A 12,142-nucleotide genomic window follows, 5' to 3' on the forward strand; every position below is an offset into this window, starting at 1 on the left:
AACTTCAAAAGACCCTGTTGCTAGACAACAGGCATTTCATCTACGGCCAGCCGCCACTCCGCGATCAGTAACGATGCCCGCGAGTCGAATGAGTCTTGCAGGGAACACTTCTCGATGGGACCGGTTCAGAAAGACATCTTGCAAATGACTCTTTCTCGGATTAGGATTCGGAGAACTCGAGTAGTTCATTGTCGCTAATGAGCGCATTAGTATGGGGAGCGGGGAGACGAACGGGAGGAGTTCTTGGCATCGCATGCATGCTCAAATCCTTAAAGCGCCACTGCAAACGCAGGCCGCTGATTGGCCTCTCATGTTTTTATTAATGCAGCCACTTGCGCCTTAATTGTCTTGAAAAATTCATCACGCACTTTCAGCGATCGCGCACTAAGAAGTGTAATCCACTGGACACAAGCTGGCACCACAGTAGAGCTCCTGGCCAGCCAGACCCAGTGTGGCAGGGGGACTGACACAGAGAGAGTCAGTGTGGCAGGGGAACTGACGCAGAGAGGGTCAGTGTGGCAGGGGAACTGACACAGAGAGAGACAGTGTGGCAGGGGAACTGACACAGAGAGGGTCAGTGTGGCAGGGGAACTGACACAGAGAAGGTCAGTGTGGCAGAGGAACTGGACACAGAGAGAGACAGTGTGGCAGGGGAACTGACACAGAGAGAGTCAGTGTGGAGGTGCAGGGGATGATAAAAGAGAGAGTCAGTGTGGCAGGAGGAACTGACACAGCAGAGAGGTCAGTGTGTGCAGGGAACTGACACAGAGAGGGTCAGTGTGGCAGGCGAACTGACACAGAGAGGTCAGTGTGGCGGGAACTGACACAGAGAGGGTCAGTGTGGCAGGGGAACTGACCAGAGAGGTCAGTGTGGCAGGGGAACTGACACAGGAGGTCAGTGTGGCAGGGGAACTGACAAGAGAGGGTCAGTGTGGCAGGGAACTGAAAGAGAAGGTCAGTGTGGCGAGAGGAATGGACCAGAGAGGACAGGTGGCAGGGGAACTGACACAGACAAAATGTCCAGTGTGTAGGGAAACCTGACACAGAGAAGGTCAGTGTGGCAGAGGAACTGGACACAGAGAGAGACAGTGTGGCAGGGGAACTGACACAGAGAGAGTCAGTGTGGTAGGGGAACTGACACAGAGAGAGTCAGTGTGGCAGAGGAACTGACACAGAGAGGGTCAGTGTGGCAGGGGAACTGACACAGAGAGAGTCAGTGTGGCAGGGGAACTGACACAGAGAGAGTCAGTGTGGCAGGGGAACTGACACAGGGAGGGTCAGTGTGGCAGGGGAACTGACACAGAGAGGGTCAGTGTGGCAGGGGAACTGGAAATGGAGAAAGATTTGTGAAAATGGTGAAGTGCGGTGCGTCAGAACGTAGAGGGAGGGAGACGCAGAGCGACCGTGACCTGGAGGTATGGAGGGAAGGATTCTACAGGGCACAACGGACACAACCTGCCTCCCCAAATCTGTACTGACAACCACTAAACCCCCAACCTGGCCTTCATTCATTATTCATCAGCTTCTGTCTCTCAGTGTGGCGGCCCCAGAGGATAAACCGTGCTGTAAATATTAGCAGGAACGCGCGCGCGTCTGCGATTCTCAACCATTGAAATATTGAACCGCGAATGCTCGGGGCTACAGCCAAGGTCAAATACGCTATTTAACAACGCAACAAAAAAAAAAATATATGCATTTGCATTCTCCCACTTCAGAAAGTTGGGCAGATAAGGATATCTTTATGCTAATCCTGCATAATTTGACCTCGGGTGAATGTTTTGTCATATATATATATATATATATATATATATATATTTAATAATGAATATTTTTTAGTGCACAGATAAACCAAACGGCCAGTAAAAAATGGCAGTTAGGCTGTCTTCCTGGAGCCCCATAAGTGGCAGGCTGTGCTCTGAATTAGAAAGACGTGGCGTCGGACGGGAGCGGACGCGGACGCGGGCTCAGTCCGGTCGCAGGCCTTACAGCTGAGCGGTGATCCAGGGCGCTGAGCTACGGGCCTCAACGCACGCCGAGCGTTGAGTTCGCAGAAACACACATCAGAACGGCGATGTGGTCAGACGGTGTCCTCCCCAAAATGAAACGAAACCCCCTCAGACGCGTGCTGTGCGTGATGAAGCACACCCCGCGCTGTAACAGGGCTTCAATGATGGATCACAGAACCAAACGGAAGGCTACACGCCAGCCTGCAGACCAGCTGGGTTCGCTGGGCCCGCCCACAGTGAAAGCCGATTGGCCGGACGCCCCTTGTGACTGACGGTGCCGTGAAAAGAGACGGCCGTCCCCCCGATGCTGGAGGCCCCGCCTACCTCGGCGGGACCGGGAGGCGGGAGCTTTCAACGGACCCGCCGTCAGCTCGTCACCGGACCGATCGAAAGAGCTCCTGCTCCTCTCTGAGGAAAGAGAGGACGTTCGCGAATGCGTTTGTGCCTTTTTAAGGGAGCGGCCTGATAACAGTCCCCCTTATTAGCGCAGGAGCACAGCCAGCGTGCGCCGAGCGTAGCGGTGATTAGCGCCGAAATCGCATTAAGCTCAATTATCAGCAGCGCTACATTATCGCTAAACAACGCGGTTCCCCGCCATTACCGCTAATTATCCTCCATACAGAAATACATTTGACAGCTCTTAGAAGGGGGACAAGATAATGACATTTTAAATTACGTTAAAATGGGCCTCAATTAGCCCGACTAAATATAGCTTTAAAAAAAGATTTTACATAATACATAATATTTTTTTCTGCTCCCTTAAGAAGCCTGTGCCGCTAACTGTGGTCTGAACTCTCGAACCCTTTGAAAACAGGTGTGGGATTCATGACTCATTTCTGTCTCTTAAGAGCATCACGGCTACCTTGAGTGGAAAAGTCTGGCAAACAGAATTACAATCCAATATATCATTTCTCAGGCTAGCGCAGACTAGGTGACAGTACATTACGATGGTGACGGAACCGGGCTTGTGATTCTAAGGTTATTGGTTCGATTCCCAGGTAGGGCATTGTGATTGCACCCCACTTTAGAATCGCTGTATAACCTGACTGTTTTAATAATAATAATAAAAAACATCTCATCTTCAAAATGCCAGGATGTAATATAATGTGAAGTATTGCAAACGAAACACACTGGAATCTCGCTGAAGTGGAGTGCTTGATTAATAATTTCACAATGTTTTTCCCATTACAAAGAATTTCTTGGGTTAAAATGACCCTTGAATGGCACCGTGGTTAACTTTCTGAAGGGGCTTTAGGATAAGGGTGTGTGTGCTTGGTACTTTCAACGCCACTTAGTATCAGAAGTACCCACAGGAACCCTTCTGAATATACATTCATTCATCAACAGGAAAAACAGGGGTCTCTCCTATGTAGCTGTTATTTATGATGAAAGCTTCATATAAAAATGTATTTCAGCGTTTCTTTTTTTGTGAAATATTTCACCAAAATGAATTCCAAAACCACAGTTTTTTCTTCAACAATTATACTTCGGACGTTCGGAATCACTAGACATGTGGCCAATGCCACGGAATCTCCCTCCTTTCCTAGCAATCTCTGAGCCCGTTAGCCGCCGGCGTTAGCGGCAGCGCTAGCCCAGTGCAGACGGCCCCGGCTGGTTGAACACCGGCCTGTCATCCGGAGCTCAGCCTGGGCACGCTGCTATGAAAGAGCCCTTAATTGGACACTCTGCCCCCTCCGCTCCTTCCCTTTGGTCTCCGGTGAGGGAAACAGCTAGCGCTGCTGGGCGAGTCACATCAAAGCGTGAACCGGCAGGAGGGGAGGTGTCAGCTTCACAGCAACCGACTGAGCAAAGCACTCGCAGGACGGAAAGAACAGCACCGGAGTGACAGCTCGAGAGAGAGAGAGAGAGAGAGAGAGAGAGAGAGAGAGAGAGAGAGAGAGCAGTGAGATGTCAGAGATAGAAAGAGTGACAGACAGAGAAAGAGAGTGATAAAGAGAGCAGTGAGAGAGATAAACAGAGAGAGGGCGATAGAGCAATAGTGGTGTGTGCCTGTGAGAGAGAGATAGAGAGAGGCAGCAGTGAGAATGAGAGACAGACAGAAAGAGGCTGAGTGACAGAGTGAGACAGAGAAAGAGAGCAGTGAGAGAGAGAGAGCGACAGAGAGATCTAGAGTGATGTTGAAGTGACCACAGCCTCAGGAGTAAGAGAGAGAGCAGCATTGGTCAATAGCGCACGCGGGTATACGATTAACTTCCTGTGGCTGATTTAAAGGGAGTCACGTCCGAGCTCTTGAATATCAGATCTGAGAGCAATGGCGGCTTCACGGCTTCGCTGATAGCGCAGTCCGCCCGACTCACACGGCAGTTCTGAGGGATTCTTATAACCACGCAGCCACCCTGAGCGTGAGCTCATTCAAAAAAACGAGCTGCTCTTTCTGCCTGTCGCTCCTCCTGAGCGCCCCCTGCAGGCCACTGCGCACGCTGGCGAGATGAAGGAGCCCGGCTACATCACCGGCAGGGAAAGACGATCGCTGCACCTCCTGCGGGCCATTTACACGTGTCATACAGCCCAAATTTACTGCGGGTATCCATAAACGCGCTTTGCTCCCAAGTGAGAGAGAGAGGCTGGGCGTAGCGTTTGACGGGGCTTTTTGTTTGTCCCCGCCCACCTTGCTTCCTTCCCGCCGGCGGAGTGGCGTTACCGTCGGCCGCTCTGTCGCCAGCGGGGGGGGGGCCTCCCGGCAACTCGCGTTAGAGTCACATGACACAAACAGAAACAGGGGCGACTGCCACTGCAGGCTGCTGGGAAGGGAGGCGGGTGATGCATATTAGTGTCATGGGGATCAGAGAGAGTCAATATATCACTTACCTAAAGACGTGGTTGCAGGGATTGGCTCCTTGGACACTAGAAAGACAGCAGAAAACAGGAATCAGTATAGACCTGAGAGCTGCTGGGTTCTCTTAATCACCTATAAAATATCTGCTTGTTAGCACACAGGACACAGAATCTTGAACGCAGTGTTTACTTGTACCAATTGTATACCTCCTCACCCTATGGCAGAACTGCACAGCCTCTGTTCCACCCAATTTATCTGGATAAATTTTCTAAACAGCTGCATGCACCAAAGCTGGTCCACACTCCTATATCCACAGATCACAGCAAAAATTTAAAAAATAATTTTTTTGTGCTGTCTTCAGCCGTAGTTCTGGTCTTTAACAGAAATGTCCATTAAAATGTTCCCTCTCTGCCATACAGGGCATCATTTTAAGAGAACACATTCTGATGATCCCTACAGAACTACAGCAACTGCATACTGCATGATCTTTGTGAAATACTTAAACTTTTCAATGCAGCAAATTAGAACACTTCCAAGAATGTCCCTTAATAACAAGTGTAAGGTGGATGTTCATTGGTTGAAACTTGGTTGGTTGAACTATATTTCCGATAGTTCTCCATGGTTAACATCACCGCATTCCTTTTGGTCCATGCTGACAGAGGCATTCATATCATGCCATGCCACACCCTCAACAAGGAACAGGTGCTGGTGTACCTGAGTAGTAGGAATTCAAGAGACTTTTGCTTTGAAGAGTTTTGCCCTGTACAGAGAAGGAACAGGGAGAGGGGGATGCTGGGAAGGAGAAACACAAAAGGGGAGAGTTTAGCAACATTAAACACGGCTGAGGGATGAAACACAGGGAGAGGTGAGAAACCGCATCGTCTTGTGCCACGCTGGAGCCAAAATGGCGCCCAGACAAGACGGCCGCTAACCTGTTACGCGTAGGACACTGAAGCCCACTGTCTCTTTATCTGGCCATCAGCCTCTGTGCTTTGCAGAGTCTCAGTACTGTCAGGGTCACAGAACACATTGCAACCTTCTGGATGACAGATACTCTCAGCTCACAATAAAATCCCACAGTCCCTGAACCCTGCGTGCGGGCACAAGCCCGGCTCTCAGCAAACAGCACTTCCACCTCAGTGATATCATCTCGGTGACCGGGAGCAGCGCGACATGCGCTCCGCTGCAGGGGAAAGGGAGGCCCGTGCGGGTCTGTGCCGTTATGAGCTCATTATATCGCGCTACGGCGAACCCGCCACTCGCAGACTTTGTCCTGAGCTCCGGCGACGACCGAGTTTCAAACGTAAAGAAACCCAAAGGCAGATAATGATCCCCGCCCGCATGTGTGGCACACATGCGGGCGGGGAGCCAAACGAAACTGGACCGGGAAGAAGGGATGGTTGTAGGATCAACAGGGCGTGAAGACAAGCGGAGCTGTGATTGGCTGCCGTTTATGCAACAAACCAGCAATCAGAAGACGCCATCCTCCCCCGCTGTCTTCTGATCTGATCATTCTGATGATGTATTAGAGGGAAGGAGGAGAAATGATTTAATGGCGCAACCTTGGCGACGGCAGCTCCTGTGATTCAGAGGCGCTGGACAGCATAATGCTGATGACTGATCACACACTACCCTGACGTATGTGCTGGACACGGCTGCTCCTCTTCAAACGAACAGACACAGGGCATTCAGGGGTGTATGAGCTATACAGCACAGGGCCTGTAGGGCATTCAGGGGTGTATGAGCTATACAGCACAGTGCCTGTAGGGCATTCATGTGTGTATGATCTATACAGCACAGTGCCTGTAGGGCATTCAGGGGTGTATGATCTATACAGCACAGTGCCTGTAGGGCATTCAAGTGTGTATGAGCTATACAGCACAGTGCCTGTAGGGCATTCAGGGGTGTATGATCTATACAGCACAGTGCCTATAGGGCATTCAAGTGTGTATGATCTATACAGCACAGGCCTGTAGGGCATCAGGGTGTATGAGCTATACAGCCAGTGCCTGTAGGGCATTCAGGGTGTATGATCTATACAGCACAGTGCCTGAGGCATTCAGGTGTGATGATCATACTCCCTGTAGGGCATTCAGTTTGATTATACAGCACAGTGCCTGTAGGGCATTCAGGTGTGTATGATCTATACAGTACAGTGCCTGTAGGGCATTCAAGTGTGTATGAGCTATACAGCACAGGGCCTGTAGGGCATTCAGGGGTGTATGATCTATACAGTGCCTGTAGGGCATTCAGGTGTGTATGATCTATACAGCACAGTGCCTGCAGGGTATTCAGGTGTGTATGAGCTACACAGCACAGTGCCTGCAGGACATTCAGGTGCATAAACTCTAGGGCATTTACATATTTAAGATACAGAAGATGTCCATAGGGCATTCAGGCATTCAAGATCCAGGTGCAAGTCTGAAACTGACCAGAGCTGGTGAAAAGGCTCGATACGAGTCGCCCATTGAAATTAAAAGCGCACGTGCCCAGTAAAGGTTCTGAATGTCACGCCTCCATTTAAAGCTGACCAATGGCGGTAATTACACATGCGGCCCATACCTGCCAGGCACCCGACAGACAGTTTTTTTTTTGGCTGCGATATCGCTGGCGGAATTTATGAAGAGGCGTACCGCGAAGAGGCGCACTGGACTGCGCACCAGCCTGGAGGGCCTGACTGGGGGGGGGGGGGGGGAGGGAGGGGGGGCGCGAGGAACGGCTGCGGTGAGAAGGTCGCGGTGCATTATCCGAGACGTGATTGTGCCACCGCCCTGAACTTTCGAATTAATCCGTCCACAAAGGCCAGTGTGACATTTTCCCAAGACGAGGAGGCCGGGATGCTCCTCCTAATTACTGCTCTCTCGCAGTGGGAAGGGCCGCCACTTAAAAGAAATAAAATAGGGATCAAGAAACCGCACAATGAGGGGCACCGAGCCCAGGCTGCCGCCATCCCTTTGTTCGGGACGCGCCTGTCTCTCTTTCAGGCACACGAAAACGCGTGGCCCTGCCCACCTCCCCCCAGGAGCATCTGAGAGAGCCGGCATTCTGCTGCTCTTCACCCTACTGACCGCGACTCGTTTCAGCCAATCGGGTGCCAGGCCCTGGCTTCGATCCAATCAGAATCCAATCAGGCTGCCTCTGAGTCTCCATGAAGTCAATGTTTATTTTTTCACAGATGAGGACTGGCCAGTTCCACGGTCACTCAAATTAAAATGCCACCTTCCGCTGGCTTGTTACATTGGAAAAGAATAAAAATGTGTTGTGTTTATGTGCTTTTTTAGCATTTCAAATGCTGTGAATTCAGTGTTTACCGAATCCTTGTGTATTTGTATATGTGTAGCAAAAAAAATAAGTTGAGTTGTAAAGATGTGAGATTCAAAGTGAATAGAGCAGGATCACCGGGGGTAACTGGTGACAGATGTGCAGTAAATTGTCTTTGTTGTGAGCTAAAATATTATACGTGACACATTAGAAATGAATTAGAAACATTATTGTTTGGGTGAAGACCAGAATATAAAATAATGATTTGTGGCTGAGGCTGAAGTCAGGGAAAGGAGGAGAGGACAGGGACTCACAGAAGCTGTTGAGGTCCTGGGTGCTCGTGGAGAAGGGGTCGTCCTTGTGGAGGGTGCTCACTTTGCCCGTGCTCTTGTCCGCAGTCCCCACCGGGCCCATCTCCCTCTGGGTGCTGCTGCTGGCCGTCTCCTTCTGCTTCTTAGCAAGCTTCCTTCAAAAACGTCCCCAAAACAGACGAGTTAACCCAGGGGCCCGCCAAGCCATCCCCCACGCCACGCCACGCGACAGCAAAGCTCCACACGCATGCGACACACTGCTCACACACCAACAGCCAATCAGTTTATCGCACTGGAGGACCAATAAAAGCCAACCGCCTTACTGTATGTAAAGACTGGCCGGTTTATCGCTATGGCTATGAATGTCCTTATATGGATACATGAACGTGATTGGCTCATTCAGACTTAAGATATATGTTATGCTACCTCTAAGGCTCAGTCTACTGAACGGACTCTTTATTCTTTTTTTTGCCATTTTTCTCCCATTTTCTCCCCAATTTAGTCTTAACACCAATTCCCCGTGTGTATCATGATCCAGGTCGATGCGCTATCCTCTGTCGGTTTGGGGAGGGTGTAGACTACCACATGCCTCCTCCGTTACATGTGGAGTCGCCAGCCGCTTCTTTTCACCTGACGGCGAGGAGTTTCACTGGGAGAGCGTAACGCATGCGAAGGTTCACGCTATCTCCCACAGATCCCCTCCCTGCTGAACAGGCGCCCCGACCAACCAGTTGGAGTCGCTAATGCAACAACCAGGACTCATACCCTCACCGGCTTCCCACCCGCGAACACTGCCAACCGTGTTCGTAGGAACGTCTGACCAGGCCGGAAGTACCGGGGATTCTTTATTCTAAACAAAACAAAAAAAGTAAAAGAAATTGTGACTCAAAGAATATAATGTTACTCATTGCTAACCTATTACGTTTAGGAAGGGGTTGGAAATAAAGAGATTTGGCTCGGAGGAGACTCAGCAAGTCGCTCGAGCCGGACTGCAGGACTACACTTAGCGGTATTTTTAGGTGGCGATAAACCAAGAGTTCCAGAATGCGTCCCGCCATGAGGTGTCACGCGCTTGCCATGCGGAACAAAGCACGTCCGGACCCCGTTATAAATTTGTCAAAAGTCAGCGGTGAAATCTGATGACAGGAGCATGGCGAAGTGGCACTCAAGTACCGAACGGCGGACTTCGACAAACAGCTCCGGGAAGTTCCGGGGCTTCAAACGTAATCAAAGTTTCTCCGCGCGTATGTCAACCCTCCGGACCAAAACAACACATCAGAACGCCAGCCTTCTGTAGCATTGTAGAGAAGGATTATCAAGCACAGTGAGGCCCATAGATCACTCCCAGGCAAACCTGGCCACACCGAACAAAAGCTACCGCAGCTTTCTTATCACGCAACACCATCTCATCTCACAATGGGTTAGCAGGACATTTTCAAGGTTATTCTGCTATTCTCTTTCTGCTCAACGGTAGATCATGTAACACATGAAGAAAACGCTCTTGAAATGTGTGTCGACCAAGGCACAGATTCACTGGAAACAGTGATAGCGCTGTTTCCTTGACGCTGAATATTGAAATTCATTGCTGTATTGTCAAATCACCAGCATGGCAACGCAGTTCACTGATTTGTCAAGAAGAGAAAACTGGAAAAGTTATGAAATAAATACCTGCTGGTCAGTTTACCTACCTATAATATTATAATAATCTTATTTTTAAACAGATATTTGACATAGAAAATAAAAGATCATTGTTAGAAAGTAAGTGTGTGTGCACATGCGTGCGTGTGTGTTCATGAGCGTATGTGTGTGTGTTGAGAATATGTACAGTAATGTAGCAAAGGGTATGAGAGTGTGTGTGTATATGTGTGTGTGTGCATGCTTACATGCATGTGTGTGAGTGTGTGTGCTAGCATGCGTTTGTGTGTATATTTGTGCATGTGTGTGTATGTGTGTGTGCATGTGTGATTGAGAGTATGTAATGTCACATACACATGGGAGCTGGGAAAGGACATGTCACATATTTGGACAGCTGGTGTAACTAATGACTAATGAAGACTACAGCTCAGCTAGCATAGAGCGGAGTCAGAGGAAGACCTTTCATACGCAAGCAGACCCCAAGTGCCTGATCGACCACAGGGGGTGGCAAGAAAGTGATGAAACCCACTCCTAATCGACTGAACCCTCCCATCCCGGGACAACGCACAATTAGTGGTTGCGGAGAGAGTTCTACGGGGATGCCGTTGAAATGGGCGTGGTCCAGATGCGATCCATGACTGGGGGTCATCCACATACCAGAACAGTGCCTGCTGGCCCAACCAACAGCCCTTCCTTATATGACTGACTCCAGCCAAGCATCTGTTATTTATAAATTAAACTACTCCAACTCCTGTCAGGCTCTCCATCCCCCAACACCCCCCTCCCTCCATGTCACGCCCACCAGCTTTGCCACACCCACTTCTAGAGAAAACGGTGAATCGGCAAACTATGTTCTTATTCATCTCTAGACAGACAGAACACTGAACTACACCATCATTTTCATCCGGCAGGTAGAACATTCCTCCTACGAAAAACCTTTACAGCAAGTGCCATTTTAATATAATCAGATAATAGACTTTTTCTTCCATGTTACACGTTTTGAATAGCGAGGCCTGTGCATAAGCTGATAGGCCTAGTATCAGATTAGTTTAAATGAAAGAGGAGCATATGGGAGAGAACCCCATGTCTTAATATCTATGGTGACCAGTGGCTTTCTGGGAGCAGCTGTATCTATGGTAATGAAGGAAAAAAAATCTGATGTCCATTATGGATCCAAAGATTAATCTTGCAAGCAACCAAACCACATGGGTTTGGTCCAGCCTCATCTGACAGATGAGATATCTACAGCGATGGCATTCACGTCTACTATCTGAGAACGCAGACCCTGCTGAATAACTGCTGCTGCTTTCTGCTTATTAAATACCGCCTGCTATCAAAACATTTAAAATATCTGAGTTTTTTTTTTTTTTTGGTAACTGATGCCCCACTCTGATCATGGTATAATTTCATGCATTCTGCACAGTGCCTACAGTATCTGTACGGGTGTGGGATCAGGAGTTAAATTAATTTTTATTTAAAAATATCATTATTTAATTCTCTTTTTTTTTTTATCATTAAAATATTGGCATTTAAGTTCAGCTTATGTCCTAATATTTGTATGAATGTTACTCCATGGATCCCTCCCCTTCACGAACAAACCCGGTGCTTGAGATGATATTTAAAATCACAGGATATATGTGAGCTTGGGAGAAGCAAATCCGCTTTTCAACCACATGCCAGCAACCACAGAGAGAGTGTTTTGTTTGGGAAAAGTAAAATCAAGCCATATTGTATTGATTTACATAATACTCTTTGTGTTCCTGGAATGTGCGTTGAAAGAGGATTCCCTACAAGGAGAATTGTGTCGGGCTCACTGGTCTGGCCCACGGGCTGATGGGTAAGATAAAGCCTGCAGGCACAGTTTTGAATGGACAGGCCTAAGCTCTGTGTGCTAATACACATTTGCTAAACAAATTAGCCATTTTGCATCCCGAACAGCTCTGAGGCCTAAGACAGAGCAGAGCAGCCACTGCCTTCTCAGAAAGGCCACGGTCAGAGGCATATGAGAAGAGTCTGCTGTGCTGTGCTGTGCTGTGCTGTGCTGTGTTCTGCGGATCTGTGCTGTGCTGTGCTGTGCTGTGCTGTGCTCTCACCCCTGCCTTTCCCTTTCTATTAGCCTCTCAGCTTGTAAC

General features: G+C 49.1%; 1 protein-coding gene across 1 annotated transcript in view; it reads right to left on the reverse strand.

Moving 5' to 3' along the window:
* Positions 1-12,142, reverse strand: part of ptprt (protein tyrosine phosphatase receptor type T) — a 301,390-nt gene that overhangs the window by 61,691 nt on the left and 227,557 nt on the right. The window contains exons 17-19 of the mRNA XM_064305091.1: positions 8,379-8,530; positions 5,518-5,595; positions 4,836-4,871 (exon numbers count right to left, since the gene is read on the reverse strand). Of these exons, the coding sequence (XP_064161161.1) occupies positions 4,836-4,871; positions 5,518-5,595; positions 8,379-8,530 (266 nt within the window). The remainder of the gene's footprint in view (positions 1-4,835; positions 4,872-5,517; positions 5,596-8,378; positions 8,531-12,142) is intronic.

The sequence above is a fragment of the Anguilla rostrata genome, chromosome 13 (genome assembly GCF_018555375.3).
Source record: "Anguilla rostrata isolate EN2019 chromosome 13, ASM1855537v3, whole genome shotgun sequence".
Lineage (NCBI taxonomy): Eukaryota > Metazoa > Chordata > Actinopteri > Anguilliformes > Anguillidae > Anguilla > Anguilla rostrata.